Source organism: Plecotus auritus, assembly GCF_963455305.1.
Source record: "Plecotus auritus genome assembly, chromosome: 8".
Classification (NCBI taxonomy): Eukaryota; Metazoa; Chordata; class Mammalia; order Chiroptera; family Vespertilionidae; genus Plecotus; species Plecotus auritus.
The window spans coordinates 82552757-82574609 of record NC_137782.1 but is presented as its reverse complement, the minus strand read 5'-3'; the positions used below and the strand labels follow the sequence as shown (position 1 = coordinate 82574609).

At 41.6% G+C, this 21853-nt stretch overlaps 1 protein-coding gene across 1 annotated transcript in view; it reads right to left on the bottom strand.

The window, feature by feature from the left end:
* Positions 1–21853, bottom strand: part of CFAP61 (cilia and flagella associated protein 61) — a 248954-nt gene that overhangs the window by 169884 nt on the left and 57217 nt on the right. Inside the window, exons 10-15 of the mRNA XM_080683048.1 lie at positions 20223–20285; positions 16893–17068; positions 15091–15130; positions 12271–12410; positions 4289–4415; positions 2276–2353 (exon numbers count right to left, since the gene is read on the bottom strand). Of these exons, the coding sequence (XP_080539174.1) occupies positions 2276–2353; positions 4289–4415; positions 12271–12410; positions 15091–15130; positions 16893–17068; positions 20223–20285 (624 nt within the window). The remainder of the gene's footprint in view (positions 1–2275; positions 2354–4288; positions 4416–12270; positions 12411–15090; positions 15131–16892; positions 17069–20222; positions 20286–21853) is intronic.

Sequence of the window (21853 nt, the reverse complement as noted above, 5' to 3'; positions counted from 1 at the left end):
AAAGTACATTGAAAACAATGTGTCTAGCCATAATATCCAGAAAAATGTAAAACATGTAGAAATAAATCATAAATGTCCAGGACTGTATTGGAGAGGGCCTCAGCAGGAAACAGATGGATGTTCAAATGAGCATAACTGGAGTTTAACAAAGGGACCATTTATCAGGAGAGGGCAGGATGCAGAGAAACCAGTAGCGATGATGTAGCAGCAACTGCAAGCTATTACCACCCTCATGAGAGGTACTGGTTGCTGGAATCCAGTAAGAGTCATGGAGAAGAGGCTGCCTTGAAAAGATGAAGGAATTCAGCGGAGAGACCAGCTGGAGGCAGCCCGATCTCACTTTCCTCCCTTCCTCTCCTCAGGGTTCCCCATTGGTCAAACCTAACTGGGAGCCAAAGGACAAAGCACCCATGATGCTACTCATCAGGTTAGGCTTCTTGGGACAGAACGAGCCAGAGAAAAGCAGGGAGTGAACCTGCAAAGGTAAACAGAGTATCCGGCACACACAGCCTATATGAACAAAGCCACAAAAGTTTTCTGAAGGCCCTAGCTAGTTTTGCTCAGTGGTTAGAGCAACAGCCTGCAGGCTGAAGGGTCCAGGTTCGATTCCTGTCAAGAGCAAATGCCCGGGTTGTGTCCTCGATCCCCAGTCGGGGTCGTGCAGGAGGCAGCCGATCAGTGATTCTCTCTCATCATTGGTGTTTCTATCTCTCTCTCCCTCTCCCTTCCTCTATGAAATCAATAAAAAAATATATAAAAAGTTTTCCAAAGAACCCAAAAGAATTCGACCACCACCACAACAAAAATAGAGAAAGCTATGTTCCTACAAGAAGCACCTCAATATTGTAATTGTCAATTCTTCCTAAATCTATAAAAATAAAAGCATAATATGCAAATCGACCGAACGACCAAACAGCAGAACAACCTTCCAGACCACCACGCCATGACACGCACTGGCACCAGGCCAGCCAAGGCAGGTGCAATGCGATTGTTCGCGGGGTGGGGGGACCGCCATTACCCCACGATCACCCCGCAGAGGGAGGCCCAGGCCACCCTCTGCGGGGTGATTGATGGGGGGGCTCTGCGATCAGTCGCCCCAAAAGGGAGGCCCAGGCCAGCCAAGCGATCTCACCCCATGCCTGTCACCGCAGAGGGAGGCAATTGGTGGCAGGGGAGGGGGGCAGCGCCTCACAGTTGGCAAGCAGTCGCAGTGGCAGCGGCGGAAGCAGGGCTAGCTGCTGCAGCCGGGAGAAGGAAAGCCCCATAGGCCCTGATTGCCCGCCAGGCCTAGGGACCCTACCCAAGGGGTCCCAGATTTCGAGAGGGTGCAGGCCGGGCTGCTGCAGCCGGGAGAAGGAAAGCCCCATAGGCCCTGATTGCCCGCCAGGCCTAGGGACCCTACCCAAGGGGTCCCAGATTTCGAGAGGGTGCAGGCCGGGCTGCTGCAGCCGGGAGAAGGAAAGCCCCATAGGCCCTGATTGCCCGCCAGGCCTAGGGACCCTACCCAAGGGGTCCCAGATTTCGAGAGGGTGCAGGCCGGGCTGAGGGCCTCTAGTTGTTCTATAAAATCTATATAAGTACAAATAAATTCATAATAAGTATTACAAGGTTTATCTGGAAGAGAAAATATCAAAGTAAAACCATTAAAATTTAGGAGAAAAGACAAATGAGAGAAGACTTCCCCACCAGATAGCAAAGCATAAAATAATGCATTAGATACCAACAAATAAATCCATGGAACAGAATAGAGAGTAAAAATAGACGCAGGCACATGGAAACTTAATAATGTAAAGGCAGCATTTTAAATCAGTAGGGCAAGAATGGACTACCTGTAATAAGTACTTTGGAGTAACTGACTGTGCACTTGGAAAACATAAATTCAGATGTCCACTTGACAAAACACACGCGCGCGCACACACACACGCACACACACGCACACACACAGCATGTAAGTGTGAGGAAAAATGTTGGGAGAGATAAATGCCTAACTCTCAATAGTAGTAATCCTTCAGGAAGAGCAGTGGGATTCTTTTCTGGTGGTGGTGGAAGATTATTTGAATTTTTAGAATGTGAATGTGTTCATATACTCTTTGTAATATTTTAAACACTTTTGAGCTAAAAAAATGAAAATTTAAGAGGCTATCAAGTGGGATGTAAGGAATAAGAGGCATTCATATTAAATAAGTAAAAATGAAACTTCAAAAGAGGTATTGTGTGCTACTTCATGAAATAAAGAGGCACAATCAAGGAAATTAATATCCATTTTGCAATTTACCATTTCGTCTCTGATCACTGCAATGCCAACCACTTGTTTTGCCACATCAGCTACAAATGCCTGCAGTGGTGTTCCACCCTGAAAAGATGAATATATTTTTAAGACCCTAGAAAATATTGCCATCCATGTTTCTGAAAACAGTCAATAGTAGGTTTGAACCATGATCACACAATGGTCAGAACCACAATCTATCACCACTTACCTTTGGACCATGTAGCAAGTTACATGGCCATCCTGTGTTCATTTAATCTTCATTCAACCCTGTAAGTATTATCATTATATCTACCTCATCTAGGAGAAAATAGGTTTGAGAGGCTGAGTAACTTGCCAAGCTCTCCCGCTAGTAAAGAATGACTCTGCGATTCAAATGGCACTCCCTTGACTCAGAATCTTTCTTTAGCTCTACATCAGTGGTTCTCGAATATTGTGACCTCAGGACCCCTATGCCCTGAGGACCCCAGAGAACTTTGGTTATATGCATATGTCACTGTTTTCTATATTAATAATTAAAACTGAGACTATTTTGAATTTTAAAATTTTTGTTTAACCTATTGAGACAATTTTTTTAATTTGACAAAAATATTTATAGAACAAGAAGTAGCATTGTTTCATATTTTTGCAAATCTCTAACGTCTGGCTTAATGGAAGACAGTTGGAGTCTCCTTTCTGCTTCCATATTCAATATGTTACAACATGTTATTTTGGTTGAAATACATGAAAAAAATCTATCTTCACGAAGATACATAGTTGGAAAAGGGAGAAGAATTTAAATAATCTTTGCCGATAATTATATTCTTTTTAGATGTTCCACCCAAACTCAATAAGTGGTAGTGTTTTAAAGATTAAAATCTTTAAATGTGGAATCTGAAAGCATATCAATGAACTTTGTGTGTACTTCTGCCTTAACTCCCATTGGTCTACTTTACATTTTGAATGATTCTTTTATATCTATGCATGATTTTGTATCATCATGTATTTTTATCAGGAAAATATTGGTTCACAATAAGCTCATTCAGATTTTCCAAATGTGGGCCTATTTCATTACAAAATATCAAAACGTCACATTTGGTATCATCACCACCAGGCTTATCAGAAAAAGTCTGTTAAGTATTGGGAAGCTGTCAAAGTCACAATGGCAGATACTGATTTTCCAAAATTAGAATTTTTTCTTGAAAGCTTGACTTTTAACACAGGGGACAAGTGTTGTCAGTTGTTTTCTTGGAGTGACAAGCTCACCTTTTGTTTTTTAAAGACAATGTCTGCCAACTACCTGAGAATGAATAACCATATTGTGTCTGCCAACTGTTCCTTCAAGTACAAACGGTGTTCTGTGAAAATGTCGGCTGGGCCAGCATGCAACTCAGGCAATTGCAGAACTGCCTTTTCCTTGAAACAGCCGGTAGGGTTCAGTCTGCAGCCAAAGAGCTGTGTGAGCACTCCTCATTTCACACACAGAACACTAAACATACATGCACTCAAGGATTAGGACTTACTAAAGTTAACTGTTTTTACTGTTTCAAGTTACACTGACTTTCTCTGGGTGTTTTTGGGGGAGTGTTTTTTTTTTAACTGAAATGTCTATTGAGATAGATGTAGACTCACAAGCAGTTGTAAGACAAATACAGAGAGATTCCTCTTACACTTTGCCCAGTATGCCCTACTGGAAACATTTTGCAAAACATTAGTATAATACAACAAGCCGGAAACACATGCTGATATGACTGTGTGTATGTGTGTGTGTTAAGTTCTACCCAATTGTATCCCCTGTATGGGTTCATGCATGTACCACCACAGTCCTTGGGGCCACCAGTGAGGAGATGAACAGCCTCACTTCCTTAAACCTCAGTTTCCTTCTCTTTCTCTTCTTGCTGCCATCTGCTAACACACCACACTGCTCCCACCACACAATTCTCCCATGGAGGTCCAAGGAAATTTCAGGTTGACCCTCCATGAATCACAATGGTCCCATAACATGACGAAAAGGAAGCCAACCTGACCATAGCAGGTACTTACAGGGTCTCTATGAGCATCATTGTATTGCCTTAAATCCTCCAATATGCGTCTGCTGAGTTTGAGGCTATTGACGAGATTTTCAACACCAGGAGTATCCAATAAAGTGGCTAATCTTATCTTAATCGTCCTAGGTAAAGAGAAATACACTTTTTTTAGGTTAAAGTACCAAATACATATTCTCCCCCAAATGGACACAGAATTATAACATCATATTTATGTAAGACAATAGGAGTAAAATATCTTTATATGACATTGGGGTTTGATTAATTATAAAAGTAACTGTTTCATTGTAAGAAACCTGGAAAAACATGAAAAAAAAGTGCAAAGAATAAGGTAAAAATAACTAATAATGTCATTAACCAGAGACAACACAAAGTTACACTTTAAATTATTATAATTAAAAATGTTCGGCACCATGCTTTATTTCATATTTAATTCATACATAAAGCCAAATTCTTCTTCAAAAATTTTAAGTATGTTAAGATTTTAATAAATTACATTGAACCTGGGCTGGCTTCATGAGTCTTAATTGTTGTTGTTTTTTTGTTTTGTATTGTTTTGTTACTTCTCACCCAAAGGTATTTTTTCCATTGATTTTTAGAGAGCATGAAAGGGAGGGGGGAGAGAGAGAGAGAGAGAGAGAGAGAGAGAGAGAGAGAGAGAGGATGAGAGGGAGAGAGAGGAACATAATGTCAAGACATATCAATTGGTTCCCTCCTGCATGTACCCAAACCCAGGCTGGGGATGAACCTCCAACCCAGGTACGAGTCCTTGACCAGGAATCCAACATGCAACCCTTTGGTGCCCAAGTTGATGCTCTAACTACTAAGAAACATGGGCCAGGGCGTGAGTCTTAATTCTTAATAATTTTATCTTTGATTTTGTGTTTTTATGTGAAATCGAGTAAAACAATAGAGCATTTCCGGGGGCTTGGAGCCTTGGCTCACATGTGGTACCAACTCCCACCACCACTCCATGATGGGTTCTCTCCCGCACCCTGCCCCATGACTGCTGCTGCCCTCTACTGGAGGAGAAAACTGGGTTGCATTCGTGGGGGAGGCCCACATTCAGGGAGGCCCACCCTGCTCCACCCTCATTGGGGTCCTGGACACAGATATGGGAAGGATAGAGGGTCAGATGTCCCAGAGCCTCTAGTCAGAGCATGGTGATGGCCATCCCCACCCGGGCAGGCAGTGCCATCAAGTGTTCAGCTGGCAACTCAGCGTAGCCCACTTCCTCACCCCCCACCCAGGTACTTTGTGAATCTTGGTGCAGAGGTTGTTAGCTGTTGGGGATGCACACTGGAGCAGTGGGCCCACAGGAAGGGGAGATGACTTCCCCTTCTTAGGCTAGAGCCCCACACTGTCATTTTGTAATGGGCCCGGCATATTCTTTAGCTGGCATTGCATTGAATGCTCTCAGTCATTCAGGTATAATTACTAAATTGGACAGTGCTATTCTAACTAACATTAATAAAATGAAATGTGGCATATTTGCAAAAAAATCTACATCTATAATTAACTTGTATGAAGATTAAAAATATCATCTTCATTTTACGAACAATTATTAAGTGAAAAATAAAAATTTGGTTCTGATATGGCCACCTGACACCAAAATCTAGTTCAGATGGATTAAAGATGTAAATGTGAAAAAGACCACAAAACTACAGGAAAATACCCAAGATAATTAAAAACATATGCCCACACAAAACCTTGTTCCTGAATGTTCACAGCATCATTATTTATAACTAGAGGCCCAGTGCATAAAATTCGTATACTCAGGGGGAGGGGGTCCCTCAGCCCGGCCTGTGCCCTCTCGCAGTCTGGGAGCCCTTGGGGGATGTCCGACTGATGGCTTAGGCCCACACAGTGAGCGGGCCTAAGCCGACAGTTGGACATCCTTAGCGCTGCCACGGAAGTGGCACTGACCACCAGGGGGCAGCTCCTGTGTTAAGCATCTGCTCCCTGGTGGTCAGTGTGCGTCATAGTGACCAGTCGTTCCACCGTTCAGTCGATTTGCATATTAGCCTTTTATTATATAGGATAATAGCCCATAAGGCAGAAAGAAACCAAATGTCCATCAACTTGTGAATGGATAAATGGAACGTGGTCTATCCATACAATGGAATATTATTCAGCCATAAAAGGGAATGAAGCACTGACTCATGCCACACCATGGATGAACCTTGAAGATGCTAAGTGAAAGAAACCACATACAAAGGCCACATATTGTATACTTCCATTCATATGAAATGTTCAGATTAGGCAAATTCATAGAGACAAAATAAATTAGCCACTGCCAGGGGGGTGGGAGGAGAAAAGAATAAAAATGGATGCTTAATGCATACGGAGTATCCTTTGGGATGATGAACATATTTTGGGACCACGTAGAGATAATGGTTACATAGCTTTGTGAATGTACTAAAAACCACTGAGCTGTATACTTTAAGTGGTATGGTATGTGAATTATCACAAGGAAGCTGTTACTAACAATGTGTAATACCAAAGGAAGTTGAAAAGCAAAAGAAAGGGGAATGGCAAGTGATAGCTAGCAAATAAGCTAGTGTAGCAATATAAATGCCAGGTAAACTAGAGCATAAGGCAAAAAGCACTATGAGAAAAAAAGTTATTTAATAAAAGCAAAAGCATAATGTTGTATGTCAATTATATCTCAATAAAAGTTAATTATGTAGAGTGTATATTTTCATTTTGACTCATCAAATGACTATCAATATATATTCTAAATGCCAATTACATATTTATAAAAATTCACGAGGAAGAGGTGACAATATCAAATCTGTAGGGATCTAACAATATAGCATTAGAATATTAAAGTAAAAATTTACAGAATTTGACTAACTCATAATCATACTGATAAAGTTTAATACATCTCTCTCAGAATCAGGTAATAGACAAAAGATTGGATCCTAAATCTACCAAGTGAAACAATTTGGCTATTTAATAGTTATCCCAATCTCATTCCAAAGCCCCACGCCAGCTGTCTCTTCTGCCTTAGCTACTCTCCCTCTCTTCCTCTCTCTCTCTCTCCCTCTCCCCCTCTCCCTCTCTCCATCTCTCCCTCTCTTCCTCTCTCCCTCTCTCCCTCCTCCGCGCCCCCCCCCCCCCCTCAGATGCACCTGATGGCCAAACTCCTGCTGGATCAGGAAAGGCCACCTCTTCAGGAAGAAATGATGAAGCCCTTGCTTTCTGGGTCTTGAAAATTCACCCACTTCACAAGACTTTTTCTCTACCATTTTTGATGGACTCTGCCTCAAAGGGCAGAATTTATAGTATATACTGAGACTTCACACCTAACAAAATAGAACATTTTATGTAAAATTAGAAAAAAAAAGACTTAACAGTGCATTTTAAACCCCAAATGGAATGAATGAATTGTTTTAGACACCTAGAAGTTTATGTATAGTCAGCCTTTCAGAATACAGGGCAATTTTGTTTGTTTGTTTTGTTAATCCTCACCTGAGGATATTGTTCCCATTGATTTTTTTTGAGAAAGTGGAAGGGAGGGAGGGGGAGAGAGAGAGAGAGGAGAGAGAGAAACATTGATGTGAGACACATCGATTTGTTGCCTTCCACACTTGCCTTGACCGGGGCCAGGGAATAAACATTCAACTCAGGTACATGCCCTTGGCTGGGAATCAAACCTGTGACCTTTTGGTGCATGGGCTGATGTTCGACCACTGAGCCACACCGGCCAGGGCGATAGGGCAATTTTTTGATGCCAGTAAATCAAAACAACATTATGGAAAGAAGAAACAGTAATTTGAGTCTTTCCAAATTCCGAAGGAGTGATCTGTGTAATAGATCACAAAACAATTCAACAGTCACAGTATTTCAGTTTAAACCAAACAACAAAACAAAACAATAACGATAAAATGAAGTTTTCTATCAGGCTCTATTCAAGGAGGCTGATTAAAAGCACGAAAACACTCTCAATAATGACACAGGCCTGAAATAGTATAATGGGGACCTGCTAGGAAAAGTGATGCGGGCATTACTGACTCACCCTCGGAAAAACAAACAGAACACACACACTGAGGGGAGAGCCCATTTAGAAGCGAGTTGCCTGAGGGCATTTTTATTTACCAAGCAAACTGAACACTGGTGGTATGATCTAACGTAGCAGTAAATATTTATTCAGAAAATTATTTCTAGCACAATAAATTTTAGTTGGATAAAAAAAAAAGTTTGAAGCACATTCCCTAAAATTAAAAATGGCAAATTCCAGAAAAGCCTAGTTTGGAAGGGCAGGCAGATGGACAGAGTGCTCTCCATTCATGAATAAACAAGAAGGAAAAGCCAGCGTGAAGGTTCAGATGGTCAAGCAGGACAAAAAGGAAGAAGAATTTATACCACATTCTAACCCCATATTAAATTTGAAAACATCCTAGAAATCATGATATAAAGTAAAAAATGTTAAAACAGTTAGGCCCTGGTCGGTGTGCTTAATGGTTAGAGCATCGGCCTGCACACCAAGGGGTAGCAGATTAGATTCCTGGTCAAGGGTTGGGGTTTGCTCCCTGCCCTAGGTCAGGGCATGTGCAGAAGGCAACCAGTTGATATGTCTCTCACATCAATATTTCTTTCTCTCTCTTTTTCTCTTTCTCTCTCCCTCCCTCCACACTCTGAAAAGCAATGGGAAAAATATCCTCAGATTAGGATTTAAACAAACAAACAAACAACGAAAAAGTCTTCAGCTTGTACAAATTTAAAATGACAGTTAACGCAAGTATTAGAATTTGTTCTTTCCTCAAAGACCAGCAGTGGTAAGTGAAATGAGAGGGAGCACTGGCGGCCTTTGTTGACAGAAGAGGTAGAGGCAGCTAAGAGTTGAATGAATGATGAGTCCCGGCCTCACCAGATTGGCCAGAGGCCAGGTGACAAGCACAAATATAATTTCCCCAGGGAAGGAAAACAAGAATAGGTGGGAGACCAGAACATGAGGTCATGAAATTTAAAGTAAGCAAACTTAAGACCAAGGACAATTCATCCCAAATGTCAAGAGAAGTGAAGCAAAAAATGGAAGAAGAAAACAATGTATTTGAAAACCATGGTATCAAAAAGCAGATGCGGATGTCCTGTGCCCTGGCTGTGCCCACGTGGCTTCCTCCCTCAGCTCTTTCCCCGAGGGGCCTTTCCTTCGCACCCCCGCATCCCAGCATCTCTTCTCCCCTCCTCTGCTGTACTCTTTGCATTCCCCCACATCGCTTACACTATGTATTTTATCTCTCCCCTTTACTTATGGCTTTCTCCTCTAACTAGAATACAGGCCCATGAGAGCGAGGATTTCTGTCTACTTTCCCAGCACGTAGAATGGGGCTGGCACACACTGCACAGTCAACAGTCTGTATGGGATGAATGAAGGGGTGTGCCGAGGTCTCTGGGAAAGGAAGCCTGCGCCTTCAGCCAGCTCTCCCTCTCTGCAGTGGTGCACAGACCGCAGCCCGGAGGCAGCAGTCTCTTGCCAAGATGATGGAAGCCAAAACCAGGCTATACTGAGACCAGGGAAAGCCGAGTGGAAAAAGGAAAGAGACCAAGACCCCAAAGATTCAAGCCCTAAAGCCCTGCTTATCTCCCAGTTATCTGAGTCGATACATGCCCTGTGGTTGAAGCCATTGTGAACTGGGTTTTCTTTTATTTCCAACTGAAAGCATTCCCACTAGTAACCTAAGTTTTGAAATTTATAAAAATGACTTCAGAAAACCACAGGTTAAAGGGAGGGTGTGTATGAAAAGACAAAAACTAGAGAGAGATTAGAAAAATTAAAGCATTACTTGGTAGAAGTAGATAAAAATCTGTAAGACTGTCATAGTTCATATATGCATTCTTATAAAATCTAGCCCAAGGGTCTATTTATGCAATACAGAAGGGCCTTAGTACCTCAACAGGTAACAAAAGGCTACATGGTTACAGAAAATCTGTATTTGGAGGGGAGATAGAATCACAATTTTTTGTGTGTGTATTTTTTTGTTTTTTATTAATCCTCATGGAAGGATATTTTTTCAATGAATTTTTAGAGAAAGTGGAAGGGACAGGGAGAGACAGAGAGAAACATTGATGTGAGTGAGACACACTGATTGGTTGCCTCCCATGTGTGCCCCGGATGGAGCCTGCAACCGAAGTACATGCCCTTGACTGGAATCGAACCTGCAACCCTTCAGTCTGTGGGCCGCTGCTCTAACCACTGAGAAAACTGTCTAGGGCAGTGGTTGGCAAACTCATTAGTCAACAGAGCCAAATATCAACAGTACAACGATTGAAATTTCTTTTGAGAGCCAAATTTTTTAAACTTAAACTTCTTCTAACACCACTTCTTCAAAATAGACTCGCCCAGGCCGTGGTATTTTGTGGAAGAGCCACACTCAAGGGGCCAAAGAGCCGCATGTGGCTCGCGAGCCGCGGTTTGCCAACCACTGGTCTAGGGCTCACAATCTACTAAAGGATATATCCATATTCATAAGAATGGTATATTCACCTCCAGTGCTTTTCAATCCTTAATGTGCATAAAAAGCAAGTGGAGTACTTGTTAATAACACAGAGCTGTGGGGAGTAGCTCAGTTGCCCATTTCTCCAGTAATGTCCCCAGATTTGTGTTGGGCAGTACACTCCTCCCCACCCAACCTCTGAGCTTTGGGAACAGACCTAGCTGATGCCAACCAGCAGCCTCTGGTCCAGTGATGAGTTCAAGGTCAGCACAGGACCAATCTGAGCCAATAAGATGCAAATAGGCCTTTGTATTAGGGCTCCTACCACCACTCTTTTCCTGTTGGACTTGGTGTGATTAAAGGTCTAAAGCCACCTCCCCATCCTGCAACCGCTGAGGAAGCACCAGTCTGAGAAAGGGTCAAGATGGAAGAGACAAATCAAACAGGGTCAGTTTTCTGATTAACCAGCATTGCCCTTGAATTCTTACTGTGCTCTGGGCACCAATAAATTCTCTAGTTAGAGAAGCCAATTTGATGGGTTTTTACCACTTGTCAGCAGAAGAATCCTAGCCAATATTCAAGTCTGGTGTAGAAAAATTCCAAAATTTAGGCAACATGAAGAAGAACATTAAAAATCATGTATAAGGCTCATAATATCACCCAGAGGCAACCACTGACCATCTCTCGTGTTACAGGGCAGGTTCCCTGGGTGGCAGCCTCACATAGAGATCTGCATACTGGGGATTTATTAGGGTGAGCTCATGGCACCCTCCACACGAGATGGGCCTGGGTGAGCACCACAGCATCCATTACATCTGCACATCTTCTTTTAGTCCATTTAATTGATATGTTTTCTCTTTCTTTGAAAATTTAGGTCATATTTAAGTGCTGTTTTATATATTGGTATGTTTTATTGGCTAATATTACATTATGAGCATTTTCATCATTAAATATTCTTTAAACGAATCACAAACATAGTTTTAGATTCCTTTATATAGGTACCATAATGTATTTAAGCAGTCTCTTACTATTGGATAAAAGTATTTCCAATATTCTTTCATCTTCATATATAAATTTTTGTTTGCATCTCAGCAACAAGTTTCTTAGGACATATTTCTGGGAGTGGAATTAAAGAGTAAAAGGATATGAACTACTTTAGTATTCTGGCAAAATTTCCCTTTGAAATTTCATGTTAATTTACATTCTGATTAGTGCTATATTTGTCTAATTAAGAATTAAATTCTTACTATATTGGGGCCTATGTTTCTCATGTTACATTGTTCTATCCATAGAATCTACCAACATGGCATCATTTTGATTATTGTAGGGTTACCTATTTTTTAATATCTGACTGGACATGTAACTTCTTGGTATGACTCTGTCCCAAAATGTATTAGTTAAAATCACTTGATCAAGCCCTCTGCCGCCAATAAGACAATTTAAAAATAAATGATTAAATTGAAATGGTAGGGAGCTCCTTATTCCATTCCCTTTTTTTAACTTAATGGATATTCTTTTGGCCAAAGGTGCATGCCCTTACTTGAGCAATCCCGCCCGGTGGAAGACGTAGAGGTCCTGCTCCAGGGTGCAGTTGTTGAAGGGGACTACCTTCACAAAGTTCTGGATGAGGACAAACTCAGGGGTGAGATGCGGCAGAGAAATGAGGCAGAAGTTCTTGTCCTAACATGATGGGAGCAGTACACAAGGAAAGACAATCAAAAATCATTTATCACAACACTGAACAAAATTCCTGCTGTAAAACAATAAAGAAAATAGGAGCAAAATGTGTAAAGGAGAGGGTATGCAAATTAAACTTTCCTATAATTTGGAAAGTAATCATATAAAACTCAGCGGGATAAGCAACTGCCAGCGCCAGACTGAAACCTGGACAAATGAATATTATGAACAATGGAACCCATTCGGCATGGCTCCTTTGTGGAAGCAGATTTTTAGGACATTTGCCCTTTCAGTTTCATTTGCTGCCAGGAGTGAACGAGTGAGTGTGGTGTCACAGCAAAAGGCCCGGGGCTTACTAAGTGGTATTGTACCAGCCTGGTCCCCTCCTCTGTGAGAGGACTTTTCTTTTCTAAAATCCTGTGATTATACATAAAGAGATGTCTGTGTATGTTGTGACATGATCCCATTTGGGTGAACAGATCTAAGGACATGTTTAACCTGGGCAGTGGGCTTGCTTAGCTGACACAGAAGGGTCCACATCTCCTGACAGCTGCCACTCACCTTCTAGATCCGCACTGTCCAACATGGTAGCCAGTAGCCACATCTGACCACTGAGCATTTTGAATGTGGCTACTGAGACTCGGGAACTGAATTTTTAATTGAATTTAATTTTAATTTAAAAACTGATACTGATTTCAGTTATTAGAAACATTTTATGTATGTTTACAACAACTTGGTAATCCGAATCTACTTATTCAACTGTAAATTTTATAAAATCCAAATGCAGATCAAGTATTTCTGATGAAAAATTACTACTTGTATTGAATAGGTTATAAGGGTAAAATATACATTGAATTTCAAAACTGAGAAAAAGAGTGTAAAGTATCTCACTCATAATTTTTCATACTGATTACATGTTGAAATGATTAAATTTTGGACATATGGAGTTAAAAAAAATATATTGTTAAAGCTGAGTTCACCTGTATCTTTTTATATTTTTTAATGTGTCTGCTGGAACATTTAGAATGACTACTTATGCAGCTCGAATTTGCTGTCCCCGACCCCTGCATATCCATTTAACCCTTGGCCAGGTGCCGGTAGGCATAGCCTGCTCTTCCCAGAGCTAATTTGTCCCTTTGAGATCTTGCCTCCTCCTGAACTCTGTGAAGGTATTACTTATGCTAATCCAAAACCCTGGGGACATTTGTGCAACCCAAAGGAGTGAACCATTGTTTGACCTAATCTTCCTTTTTTCTAGCAAAATAACACAGCTCCTTCTGGGTTTTGGATTAGCATAAGTAATACCTTCACAGAGTTCAGGAGGAGGCAAGATCTCAAAGGGACAAAAAGTAAATATTTCTTTTACCTTTTTAAATCCATCATTGCTTTTGTAATACTAAAACATCTGCCTTTACCTGGACTTCAAAATAGGAATGAATTAAGTTTAGTGACATTACTTTGGGGCACCTGGCTGGTGTGGCTCAGTGGTTGAGCACTGACTCATGAACCAAGAGGTCACCAGTTCGATTCCCAGTCAGGGCACATGCCTAGGTTGTGGGCTGGATCCCCAGTAGGAGTCGTGCAGGAGGCAGCTGATCAATTGATGATTCTCTTCACCACTAATGTTTCTATCTCTCCCTCCCTCTCCCTTTCTCTCTCTTTAAAACTCAATAAAAACAAAGAAAAAAATTACTTTGGGGCATCTCCGAAGTAAACCAACTTTGTAAATCCTATTTTAGGATAATCTACATTGCTTTATAAGCTTTGAAATGCCTTAAAATTAAAAAAATATGATGGAGAACATTATTGCAAGGCTTCATTATATTAACAAAATGAGGATATACAATCTATGATCACAAAGCTTTCAGGCAACATAGTCCAACTGTATTTGTTTTTTGCTTCACTATAAAGAATATCAAGGAAAAAATGAAGCAGTAGATACTTTGCTTGTAATTGGCCAACTGCGGAAGTAGAGTTGTTAACTTTTCTTAACTTACAAGCCAACATGGAAAAAGTCTTTATAAAAACCCATGTGTCCCTCAGTTATCTCCCTTCCCCACTTTCTTTCTCCAATAAAGTGGTAAAATGTTGGTTAGAACCTCAATCCCTTGATGAAACAAAAGCGGAGAAAGAGGCAGTACACCCTGAGGTGTAGCATCTTGTTTGCACTTGAATGTGTGCCTAGGGGAGCCCCTCCTACACGCCAGGCACCAAGTCAGGCAGGACCAAGCTGGAAATCAACCACAAGTACCCACTTTCCTAGCCACAGAAGAGCGGCTCCCCTCAATGGTGTCAGAATTCCTTGAGCTAATGTATGCTATAAAGTAATACAATAGTCTAATCACTTCGGTGTAATTTCTGACATTTGCATGTACTTACCAGCATTCTATTAATGATTTGATTATTTAAAAAACAAAACAAAACATTGGTCATACTATCTCTAAAAGAAATTGGGCACTGAAAGAAAAACTATTAAAACAGCATGACAGAAAAATTATCAAAAAATGACAATATTTTCTATTTTTAAGAGTTCATGTTATATCAGTTAACCTTATTATCAGAACACAGAAGCAGCTGAAATCTCTACATTCCAAGCATTTTAAATGTTTGGACAAGAATATGGCATTTCACTTTTCTAGCTTACAAAGCCAATTACGTTACTCAAAATTCAGCATGTACTTACAGGAAAAAGGCTGAAAACAAATTTCATAAAGTCCAATGACCTGTAAACAAAACAGCAGCATGGTCACTGGCCTGCAAGCAAACGCAGCCTCAGCCTCGGTGTATATTTAAAGAGACGAGGCTCTCTCCCCCTCAGGCAGCGATTAGCCAACCACCAGCCAGAATTTGTGTCTAGCTGAACATTAAGCAGTTGCAGAAGCCATAAGCTTCATACGTCAGTAATAAAGTACTTTTCTAGAACTGAAGGTATATTACAGCAATTAATAATCTGTTCATTCAAAAAGCAAGCTAGTCATTCTTGAACGTGATCACTTCCTGCCTTTTCGGAAGAGCTGGGGGGCGATGTGGGCATATTATAAGCTACTCTGATCTTTTTCTCTTTTACATGCAAAAGATTTTCTGACCAGTGGCAGGTGACATATATCCATAGGCAAACCATAATGGGTCATCAGATTTCTGTTTGAAAATTCAAAAATCACATTCCAAGCACAATCATATATGAATGCACAGGGGGAAATAAATATACGCAACAAATCTAGGAGGGTTTATGGGCTTTTTAGATGGCTAGAATATAATTAAAATAAAAGGATTTCCCTTTTCAACCTTCCAGCTGGCCAAAGAAATTGAAAACTTAAGAGGAAAGAAGTATAAGTAAAGCGAGGCTAGGAGACTGGGAATGTGTTTAAATACAATCTTTCAAAAGGAAATGCCCAGCAGTGCTTTTGGTCACCTAAAAGATATTCCAGAACCTTCCTGTCTATCAAAATGGACTAGTCTATTCCTCTTCGAGATGGTTCTGTGCACCAAATGGTGGAGTTGGTGGGTACCCTCCAAATGTGGAATCTAGGCATCGAGGGCAGGGTCCCACATCCAGACTACAGGGGACAGCAGGCACAGAACATGGGGGTGCTCTGGAGGGGCAGGGAGTGGGTGACTGAGTTGCCTGCATGTCACCATGACTCCTCCTTCCCACAGCTGCCCTAGATTGTTGTTCCGCGTCTCACTAACCCCCCTCTCAAACTACCACTGGGTGAGGCTTCAGCCCCAGATTCCGGAGAGAGCTTGAGGCAAGGGGCTCAGCCGCTCAGCCCAGCCAAGACCATCAGCTCAGGAATGAGCACACAGTCCGATCGGGCCAAAGGGGCTTTAGATGGAGAGCTAGGCCCTAATCAGACTCGTGCTCATGAGCTTTTGGTGCAGAGCCCGAGCCCACCGTCCACTTTTTTAGCCCCCATGGAGACACTGCTCTGAGAAAGGGGCCAGCAGCAGGGAACCAGAGCTGGAAGGTGGGGGAGAGAAACTTGGCCCTTGATTGGGTGATTAAGACCTGAATCAAGGCCCAGTGAGACTCAGTCCTGCCACTGCACTTATCCTTTATCATGTGAGGCCATTAGTCCATATTTTCAAAGCTAGTTTGAGTTGGAGTTTCTGTTGCTTGCAACAACAACAAAAAACTCCAGTCAAGCAGAAACCCAAATCCCAAGTTTCCCCCAAATAAAAACTTCAGAGGATGGGGAGCAGCACGAGGTTACATAAATGATCATTTTCCAGATCCCCAACTGTTACATAGGCGAGCCAGACCCCAGGCAGCCCAGCCTAAAATGAGGGCCTTACCCACATTTTATGGACTGGAATCTCTGGGAATGGGGCCAAGGAATCTGTGCTTTTAAAAGAGTTTACCAGGAGATTAGGATTAGATGTGGCCAGGTTTGGAAACCATTGACTCTGTAAGATTCAAATGTCAGGCCACCAACACCCTAAGAATGCCTTACCATAACAGACAACCTGCGGCTCAGTACTTGCCTCGCTTCATACTTCTCATCAATGCAAAACAGCTGGATACAAAAGGCGGAAGAGGCTCCCTTGTAGACGGGGCGGAAGGGGGTGGTGTCGCCAGGCTGTGAGGATGCCGCGCTCATATGACTGAAACGGTAACTCTTAACATCTTCAAGGTATGACCATCTCATCTGAAACACATCCTGAGCCAGCCCTCGTGTTAAGGAGATGTTCTTAATAAGATATTTAAAAGATATTAAAAATGTATAAAAGGACTGAAACAAGTTCTCACACGTAGGTCAGAAAAACAAATGGCTTCAGTTGGCCTTTGATACAGGAGGCACATTTAAATGCATCCCTGGGTAGAGGTTAGAGAGCATGGTCGTACTCTATACATGTTAATTCCATAAGCAAAACACCTCTGTCCTCAAAAAAAAAAAAAGTGTTTTCATTGTGATTTTGTGTTACAAGAATTTGCGGATCTTGGGATTATTCAGGCGGTTTGGTGGTAAGGTGGAGCCTGGGAGGTCCGACTGCCCACAGGCACCTGGAAGCTTAGCCGAGTCCTTCTGGTCTCATTTTAGGGGCTCTAAGAAGGGGTGACAGCTCAGTTTGAGGGAAATGATTCCTTCTGAGATCCTTCTCGGAGTTCTTTTAAGTCAAAGTAATACATGCATATACTAAAAATTAAAATAACACTTATACTAAAAACTTATAATCAGGAGTCCCCCGTCCCCCCAAGTGCCTCTCCCCTTGGCTAGCATTTCCAAATTTCTCATTTCTTTTGGTATTTACCTCTATATTTCTGATTATGTGCTTACACTGTTGTTTCTTAATTCATCAGTTTTTGAAATTCCCTTTTTGGTATTAGTGTGATGGGTAGATGTAACCCCCTTACACTACCTGCTTCCCTTTATCCTATCCATCCCCCATAATTATAGCATGGTTAAAACAGTTAGTATTTACATTATAATAAATATGTAGGTATCATTGTTACTGAGTGAGGAATGTAATATGACTGTGCTCTCATCTGTGTACTTGGATTTGATCCTCTTGGATTCCTAAATTTTTTCACATGCTTTGTCAGATTTGCCACCTGTTTGTCAATATTTTCCAAACAACCAAGCATTTGGGATAATCTAGGGCTTCATTTCTTCTCTCCTCCTCCTCTGACCTCGCCTTGCTCACCTGCCTGCTGAACCACCTGCTTTCTTGTTTATAGCTCCTGCTCCAGTTCCAGGTGTTTTCCTTCTCTTCTTTGTCATGGTTTATGCCTATTATCACTGCAGCACTTTTCTAGCTTCCTCAATGCAACGGTTCTTGGTAGGCAGCAAAACTCAACAACTGACTGGGTACTTTGTGGTGTGATCAAGCACAAACCTGGCATTTTATTGGGCGACCATCTCCAGGGACATTATCTGGAGGCCTTTTCTTTGGGCCTGTAAGGTTTTGAGGGGAATTAAATTCTCCAATCGCCTGCATGAAGGACTTGGTAGGCAGAACAGTGGTCCCCAAAGATGTGCATGGCCTAATCCCCAGAACCTGTGGAGGCATGTGGCCCGCCGGCCGCAAGTTTGACATGCTTGTTTTACAGGGTAAAAGAGACTTTGTCCATGTCATTAAGTTAAGGACTTTGATACAAGGAGATTATCTTGGATGATCTGGATGGGCCCAAATCACAAGAGTCCTTGTAAGAGAAAGTCAGGAGGGTCAGAGTAGATGCCATGCTACCAGCCTTGAAGATGGGATAAGGGGCTACATGCCAAGGAACACAAGTGGGTTTTAGAAGTTGGTAAGAGACTGACTTCTTCCCTCCAGCCTCCAGGAGGAATAGGGCCCTGTTTGCACCTGGATCGTAGCACAGAAAGACCTGTTTGGGGTGTCTTACATCCAGAGCTGCAAGATAATACATTTATGTTGTGCGTTAAGCCACTAAGTTTGTGGTAATGCAGGGGTTCCTCCATTGGAAATGGAAAAATCCCACTTATTCTTCTATTCTCTGTGTTTCCCCATTCCACAGCCTCATATGTACAGGCTGAACCTGAATTTGGAGCTGCTTCTGTTCAATCTTTCCAGAGAGAGGTCATCTGGTCGTCTCACTTGGGGGCTAGATGACAAGTGACGTGCTGTCTGCAAGGAACCTAGTGTCCCCGACACTATAACAGACCCATGTTTCAGGCCAGTCTTGGCCCCACCTTCCACAGCAGACTAAGCCAGTGTGAACGCCACCACTGATTTCCTTCACGCCAAACATTTTCAAGTGCTCATCTTCCAACATCTCTCCCAGTCTCATTGTCTTGGCCCTTCTTATTCCTTTACTGTTATTTCTGTGTGTGTGTGTGTGTGTGTGTGTGTGTGTGTGTGTGTGTGTGTTTCCCCAAAAGGGAGAGGCAATAAACATGGGAGATCAATCCATCTTGTTGACCCAGATGCCCTCCGGGGTTCCAGTACTTCTGAGGCAGTGGGACCATCCTGTGCCCCACCACATCCTTGTTTGGGTTCCTAAAGGAATGGCTACCCTTTTAGAAATATCGAAGAGAAAACTTCTCCCTGGTGTGGCATGCCTGACTCTCTCCTCCCCAAGGCATGGGGGGTGAGTGCCCTACAGTGGGTCTCCCCAGAAGCAAACTCTGACCTAGGCTTATTTGGGGAGTGAAGCTAGGAAATCCTGGGAGGGGAGTGGGAAAGTGAGGCAAGGAAGGGAAAGGGACAACAATGTAGAGTGTTTAATGAGTGGGTTACCTACTCAAGATCCCAGACTGGCAACCAACTGATGTTTCTCTTTCCCTCTCTCTTTCTCTCACCATGTCCTAGGATGAGGATTAAAAAAACCCCCACACAAAACCCAGCAATAATTTGGCCTCTCCCAGGGACAGCAACTGGCAGAAGATGCTACCACCCCTTGGCCTGATCCGTTACAGGAAGGAGCAGTTACGGGAACCCGGGATGCAGATGAATGACATACATGTAAGTGTGTATATGAGCACATGTTTGTACATCTGATATGGAAAATTGCAGAAAATTCTTACAAATGCTTTGCCCCTACAAAATGTTTTCTCTGTAGACAATGAAAGAAAAGAGAAAATCACTAATTACTGAAATTGTTGCAAACAATTGATGTAGGAAGTGTAACTTCTCTGACTGAGCTGCGCAAGAGATAGAGAACAGAAGATTAATCACAGTAAAGGAAAAGTTAATCGAGGGAAGTTTTGTGGAGTAGACCCTAAAGGAGGTGGCAGATAGAACCTGTAGAGAGAGGCAGGGAGCCTGGAGGAGAAAAGGTCATGGACTCAGGAGGCGAGGCATATACCACATGGGGCCACCCAGACAGCACACAAAGCCCTGCGCGAGCCCTACCTCCATCGCACTTCCGAGTCTTGTTGTAAGTTCCTCCATTGAGGCGTCTTCTGCAATTTTCCCCTACAAATGACAATGGCAAAACATGGGAATTAATCATCGGCCCAGCGGCTCAGAGCCGGAGCTCTGAAGCAAACCGCCTGGGTTCAGATTCAATGCTTACTGGCTGTGTGGCAGTGAGAATGTTTCGGGGCCTCAGTTTCCCCATCTGGAAAAAGGGGCTAAGAGCAACACCTACCTCATAGGTTGTTTTGAGAATAAAATAAGGACAAATAGGTAAGATAGATGATAGAGATAAGACAGATAGATATTTAGCACAATGCTGGCAATTCCTAATTCTCTGTAGATGTTAGTAATAACTAGCATAAAATACTTTTCTTCTTTATACTGTTAAAAAGCTACACTAAGTTTTTAAAACTGCTTTATTGAGGTATAACTGACATATAATAAACTGCATATATTTGAAGTGTACCTTTTGAAAGTTTTGACCTATGCATGCACCCATAAAAATATCACCTTAAAAATAATGAGCATACACATCACTCCTAAAAGTGCCCCCCACCCCCACCCCATGCCATTCTGCAACTCAGGCAAACAATGACCTGCTTTTTGTCATTATAGATTATACTCAGAGTCTATAGATCATCTGTTCTGCTCCATTAATCTATGTGTTGACCTTGACACCATTACTACACAGTCTTAATTCCAATAACTTAATAGTAAGTCTTGAAATCAGAAGCATTAGTCCTCAACTTTGTTCTTATTCCAAAGTTGTTTTGGCTATTCTAGGTCCTTTCCACTTCTATGTGAATTTTGGAATCAATTTTTCAATTTATATAAAAATTCCTCCTGGAATCTTGACTGGGATTTCACTAACCAATTTGCAAAGAATTGATATCTTGGCAATATTGAGTCTCCAACCATGAACATGGGATATCAGGATATCTTTTCAATTATCTAAGTCTTTTTACATTCTCGCAGAAATATTTTGTAGTTTTCAGTGTATACAGGTCTTAGGCATCTTTTGTCAGATTTATCTCTAAGTATTTTGTATATTTGTACTATTGTAAATAATATTTACCTCAATTTCTAATTGTTCATTGCTATTCTATAGAGGTAAAATTAAACTTTGCATATTAATTTTGTGTATATTTAGCAACTTGCCAAAATACATATTAGTTCTATTAGCTGTTTTGTAGATTCTAGATGATCTCTTGAAATAAAAGAGAGTTTTAATTCTTCCTTTCCAATCTAGATTTCTGTTATTTCTTTCCTTGTCTTTTTGTACTGACCTCAGCCTCCAGTATAAATTTTGAATGGAACTGGTGAGAGGAGACATTCTTGCCTGATTTCTGACCTCGATGGAAAGCATTCAGTCTGTTACCATTAGGTATGTTAGCTATATAGATTTTTCAAAAATAACCACTATCAAATTGAAAAAGTTCTCTTTATCACTACCTTTTCACTATTTGATTATCACAATATGGCATGTTTTCTTTATGTTTCATGTGCTTGCTATTTGTTGAGCTTTTGGGTTTGTTGTTTTTATAAAATTTAGAATTTTTTTAGTTATTACTTCTTCAAATATTGTTTTGTTCCAACTTCTCTCTCCTCTTTTTTATGGACTCCAA